This window comes from Dermacentor silvarum, chromosome 2, assembly GCF_013339745.2.
Source record: "Dermacentor silvarum isolate Dsil-2018 chromosome 2, BIME_Dsil_1.4, whole genome shotgun sequence".
Classification (NCBI taxonomy): Eukaryota; Metazoa; Arthropoda; class Arachnida; order Ixodida; family Ixodidae; genus Dermacentor; species Dermacentor silvarum.
The window spans coordinates 168,367,248-168,373,247 of NC_051155.1; the positions used below are offsets into that span (position 1 = coordinate 168,367,248).

The 6,000-nt window shown below is 51.7% G+C and overlaps 1 protein-coding gene across 3 annotated transcripts in view; it reads right to left on the minus strand.

Annotated features, from left to right (window-relative positions):
- Window positions 1-5,637, minus strand: part of LOC119442072 (heterogeneous nuclear ribonucleoprotein K) — a 30,812-nt gene extending 25,175 nt beyond the window's left edge. For all 3 annotated transcript variants that reach the window (XM_049661863.1, XM_049661862.1, XM_049661861.1), the window contains exon 1: window positions 5,615-5,637. In XM_049661863.1, coding sequence (XP_049517820.1) covers window positions 5,615-5,622 — 8 coding nt within the window. In that variant the 5' untranslated portion in view covers window positions 5,623-5,637. The remainder of the gene's footprint in view (window positions 1-5,614) is intronic.
- Window positions 5,638-6,000: the final 363 nt, after the last annotated feature.

A 6,000-nucleotide genomic window follows, 5' to 3' on the forward strand; every position in this document is an offset into this window, starting at 1 on the left:
GAACAGTATTTTTTTATTTGGGGTGTTGCTACGCTGCGCTCAGCAACACCCCAACGACCGCCACTTCGCGTCGGCGCCCGGCACCGCGGCTTCCGCCGCGGCACCGGGGTTCAACCGACCGCGCTGGCAAACAGAAACAAAAGAAAGCGTGATACCAAGAAAAAAATTCTAGCCAAGGCGGTGTTTGAAGACGCGTACGCTTGATTTCAAAGCGAGTGTTGTAACCAGTAGGCCACATCGCCACGCTTCCAACGTATGCATTCATGCGAACCACATGATTGCGTTCGAGCGCCCTCGGCGAAAGAAACAACCTAGAAACATGGTATGCGCGAGCGGCGCATGGCGGCGCCAGCGGTCGAGCACTGGGCTTGAACGCACATAGAAACACGCGCCCAGGCACTCCACCGAAAATCACAGCTTTCACAATCGCGCAATGTCACTGATATATTGGAAACAAACAGATGATGGTGATAATAATAATAATAATAATAATAATAATAATAATAATAACTGCGAGAAAACTTCCCTGCGCTGAATTTGCCAGTCGCCTACGGATAGTTTTCATTACACCCGACGACACACCAATCAAACACGGGCTCAGCACCGGGGCTTTGGTTCTCACTCGAACTTCTCCGTTCGCCAGGGCAAACGTCGCGCGGGAAATGTTCAGCCGAAGGGTCACTCCGCCAGCGCCATATCTCGTCACCATCGGGGAAGACAGGAAGCGAATATGTCAAATTGGTGAATACTTGCATCGTATACGCGTTCCACAACGAGGTGCAAAATCATTGTGTTACGTTTTCTAAGACAAAAAAAAAAAAATGCCACACGACTAGTACTGTGAGGCCCTTTGCATAACTTGCGAGGGAATGTACAGTCTGTTTCACACTTAGGGGGAAAACTCTGAGCGCCTTGCAAGGCGCTCCGAGTTTTCTCCCGAAGTGTGAAACGGACTGTACGTACGCTGTGCACTTCATCCATCCACTCTGCAGTACTGCGTGGGCGCGAAGCTAATAGGCGTTGCATTGTCTGCTCCCATGGAGGAATCCTTTCTCCTTGTCTCAGTTTTTCGTTCTCGGTATAGACTGCGACATATCGCTTGCGCTTTTTTTCGTCTCCGCTTGTTTTTCGATAAGCCGGGTCTAACTCGCCTCCGCCTCGTGACCTCTCCTCTGCTTCTTGCGCCCATAAACCCGAGTCTCTCTAATCCGACGACCTGCGCCCGCGTTTTGGCCCTTGCTTGCACTTGCTGCGCTGCCCGCAATCGCGCTCTCGGCGTCACCGACTGGGGTTGGGGAAGAGACCTTGCTTGGAATTCGAGCTCTGTCTGCATAACGTCGTTACTTTCGCAAGAGCAGGCAAGGGGTCCGCACTCTAGCAAGAGTATGCGCGTACGTTCGGACGAACTACCAACAAAGCAGGCCTGGAATTTGTAAACGAAGGAAGGGGCCGCTGGACGTTGGCTGATGTCAAGCATGCAGGAAGGAAATTACGGCAGTCCGACGCAGCGTCCGATACGACGTGTCAGAAAGATGACAACCCCCGCGCGCTGCAAACACGTTCGAACTTGTTGATTGCGGATTTTCATAAGCGGAGTTAAGACGCCGAATCGCATCGCATGTGTCCTCCAGATGCGTGAGGCGAACAGCCATAGGTTAACCAACTTCAGATGTGGGAGTCGACGTTTTCGCCCTCGCGTCGCCAAATGCTGAGCATCAGGTCAGCTTTGTTGATAGAACGAGTGCTTCTGCGAGACCGTAGTCTTGGCTTCGATCCCCCGGTAAGCTACTCCGACTGACGAAGCTTTCTATTTACGAAGACATCGCTTCGGCTACTTTTGTTCAAGCTTCGTGATATACTCAGGCTTTGGCAACTTTCGCTTTCAAAGTAAGACTATATACCCTCGCCTCTTCTTTGAACGCCAGTTGCCTCTTTCCCCAAAGTATTCACGTCGCCATTCCAACAAAACTCATACCGTGCGGTGGGGTGGAGTACTTTGCAAATGCGCTAAATACCCCTCCCAACCTACCGCATCTGCGCGCGCAACGCAGCCTGGAGCTGAAAGCACTGCCGCCTCATTTCCCCTAAGCTACGTTTTCTTAGCTCTTATACAGGAACACTGAAGGGGTAACGTCACGCCATACCTTGCAGAAAAGAAAAGCAATAAAGCACTATACACACTCGCTTCCATCACCGGCGCCAGGGTGTGCAATAATAAGGGGCCACCGAGCTAAGCAAGCCCGATCTAAACAGCGGCGGAGAAATAAAACGTGATGAGAAAACCGAAAGTAACAACGGAGGCGAAACGAGATACACAAAGATGGAAGAAACGGAGAAGCTTGAAAGCCGTGTGTGGCCGTGGCCGAAAGGGGATGTGGAGCGATGACCGCAGCGATGAAACCAGCCCCCGAGGCTGTTGCTTTTTCGCCACAGTGTAGCAGCAGCCGTGGTCGCTGCGAGTGAGGCTGCGATATTGACAAACCGCCGGCGAGGCTGTCCCCCGACGGGAGCAACAGCGGCGGAAAGAAGCGGGGAGCGAAATAAATACATAAATAAATATAGGGAAGCGAGCCAGCCAGCCAGCCAGCCTTTTTTCCCCACCTCTCTCCTCGACTTTCGCTCGCGTCGAAACACACCAAGACCTCTCCCGAACGCCCAAACAAGAGGCAAAACACGCGCGTTGCCCCGGGAGACGCAAGCGTGCGACGGACGCGTCCGCTGAACCACACCGGACGCCGCTCTCCGCCAGCTTGCTCAACGGGCCTGGTGACGAAAGCTCGCGAAAGAAGAAAGGGAGCAAAAAGAAATAAAGAAAGCGGCTGCGAAAACGTAAACAAACAGCCAGACAAGACGCGCGAAGCAAAGCGGGCAGCCTCAGCCGAGGTGACATACTCATTACGGGCCACTGCGAGCAGAAAACCATAAGTAGGTACAACACCCAGGCCAATGTCGAACACGACGACTGCTGACACGCTTGCTTACGCTGTAATCGTATATAAAGAAAAAGGCGCGGAGAACCCGGGGTCGTATTCGCGATCGATCATTTTCAGAGAGCTCCCTCTTTCAGAGCACGCAGACTGCAGCTATGACCTGCGGGAGAATGGCACACCTCGCTCTGAATCAGCGTTACACGTTCTCGATTGCATTGACAGGACGCACATCGCCCGGTGAAGGTTGGACGTTTACGACACGCAAGAGTGAAAGAACGCCCGAAAGAGAGACCTCGAGCTCGGGGACCTCGCGATAGACCAAGCGCCGCAAATAGACATGCGCAACAGTTATATGGTGAACTCAGTACAAAGTGCCCAGCTTTCAAGCATGATGAGCATCGTCATCGGCATTTATTTATGTCATCTGCAGGACGAAGGCAATCTTCAATTACCAATGTCTTGCGCCAGCTGACTTCATTTTATGTCTGCATTTTTCTTAATTTCATCCCACTTCCTACCGTCCTCAACTGCGTTTGTCTTTTCTCTTGGCACCCATTCTGTAAAAACTCTAATGGACCAGCGGTCATCTGCCCTACGCCTTAAATGTACTGCCCAACTCCACTTCTGTCTCTAGAATATCGGTTCCACCTACGTTTGCTCTAATCCACACCGCTCTCTTCCTGCCCCTTAACGTTACGCATCGTAAGCATATCAAGCCCTAAACCATCACGAAACGGACTACCGCGAGAGCACCCGCGCAGTCTCGTTATTGGCGTATCGCGCCAGAAGTGGTCGGCCATGCCACCAAATGACCGCCAGTTCCAAGAGCGAGGGGAGAGAGGCGCCGGAAGTGACGTAGAGCAAGGTACCCGAAAAACAAGCGAAGATATCCAGACGCCAGTCACTTTGACACCGGAGAAAGGGTGAAATTGCACTCATAACTATTATCGTTTCCGGACAGCAACCCTCGGTCCCCTTGGTAGCCAATTCGAATCAAGATCGAAGTCGCGACACGCGCGCGCCATTTCGCCACCATGCGGCTGGCGGCGACTTCACTATAGACGCCGCCAGAGCGGCCAATAGCCCCGCAACTGTGTGTGAGATTATTCAAAGCTGCGACGCAGCTCGATACTCCGGGGCTTAGCGAGAAAGACGCCAGAAACGGCAGAGACCATTAAGTGAAAGATACACCCACCCTCCGAAGCCGAACACCTTTAGTTTCGTGAATCGCAAACGACGACCAGGGAGACGTTTCTTTCGCAATGAAGTCGCACAATGCGAGCCATGAGAGGGACATTCTCTTTTCCCCCGCCATGAATAGTGCAACCATTTAACGCGTCCCTGTATACAGCGCGTCACTCGCTCTCGACGTTGCGCACGCAGGTGGCGAGCGCGTGCATCGATCCCACAGCTGCGAGCATTTCGAGCCCGGACGCGCCGATTCCCAGGCAAGGCCTGCAGTACCGCCAGAGCCGCACGCTGCGAGCACTTTTTTTTTTAACACGTTTTACAATTTTAACAGCGAAGCTGTTTAAGCCAGCCGTAATTTGTGGTTCGTATCAAGAAACTATCAAGAAATAAAAGGGAAAAAAAAAAAACCGGCAGATCCCACGCCCTGTGGTAATCGATGTTATGCGGAGCAGTGTGCGGGGGAACCTACAAAGTTAACGAAACCATGAAAGCAAGACGTAGGCGGCTGTTTCATGACCTACATGACACGCATGTCCCCCATGACCTATCATTATTTCCGAATCCATTTCAGTGGTTTTTGAGTGTTAATATTTTTTCGCTTGAGTCATTGTCATTTTTGCTGAGTCATGCTCATGACTGACTCCTACCACCATACCATCTCTTTAGTGTCTCCTTCACTTAATGTCCACGTCCGAACCCATTCTGAGGGTTTTTGAGTATTAATATTTTTTTCGCTGAGTCAATGTCATTTCTTGCTGAGTCACGGTCATTATTGTAGTTTACTATCATTAACGTTACTATCATAACCATACGTGCACCCATTACCATAATTAATTCCCGATTCTTTGCCACTTCAGAGTTACCCATGAGAGCACCAAGACGTCGGCGGCTGTTTCATGACTTGCATGACACGCTGCTTTCATTCTTTCTCCCCGCGGGCGAGACCGGCATGCCTTGCGCGCCTTCCCCGCTGATGTGCCGCTCGTGACGTCACACAAAGAGGTTCGCTGGGCTGCTGAGTCAGGCTTCGATTTTGCGTTTTTTTTCCTTAAAATTATTTGCGAATTTGCGGAACAATTCTACTATCATGGTCAAAAAATGGCCGGAGTGGCCTTTTAAAGGGGCCCTCGAAGAAAAAGAAATAATAATTTGAGCCGTACTCTCAATTTACCCCTCTGTTATACCCAGAAAGCCACTTATCGCGAGAAGCGGCTCAGTATAGTAAGCCTGAAAAATCTGGCGCAATTTCGAGGTATCAAAACCAGCGTGGCATACAAGATACGTTAGGCGTTACAGGGACACGCTTGGAACTACCGTTAGAGAAAAGCGCCACGGTGTTCCCCCTCTAACAATTTCTGTAGGAAACTACGCGGTCGCGATGACGCGTCTCTCCGTGCACAGCTGGACATGACTGACACGAGCAGCTCTAGTCGAACGTTCCAGGCGTTCCGCACGGTATGCAATAAGCAAGAGAAGAAGATCGGCTGACTCACTCCGACATACGCGCGCTGACCGAAGTCGACGGAAAAGACTGCGTGGCGCGGCGGCGACCGCCGCGCAGCTACGGCGTCGCCGGACTCGCAAATCGCGCCGCCAAAGGGCACGCCAACGCGCTTATTATTATAAAACGGCTGCCGCGATGCGCGACACGAGCGCCCGATGCGTGGGTAGACGTCATTATTGCACGGCAAGCGTCGTCAAACACAATACAGGGTAAGAAGATTCGACGCTGGCCTTTATTCTGGCCTTCCACGTATATGAACGACGAGTACGATCAGTTTCTTGTTCCTTCGTCAAGGGTGCGCCAGGCCTTATTCTACGAAGGCCTATTTTTATATAACGCCAAGTTCGGGTTACGGGAACTAACGCAAAGCGTTCC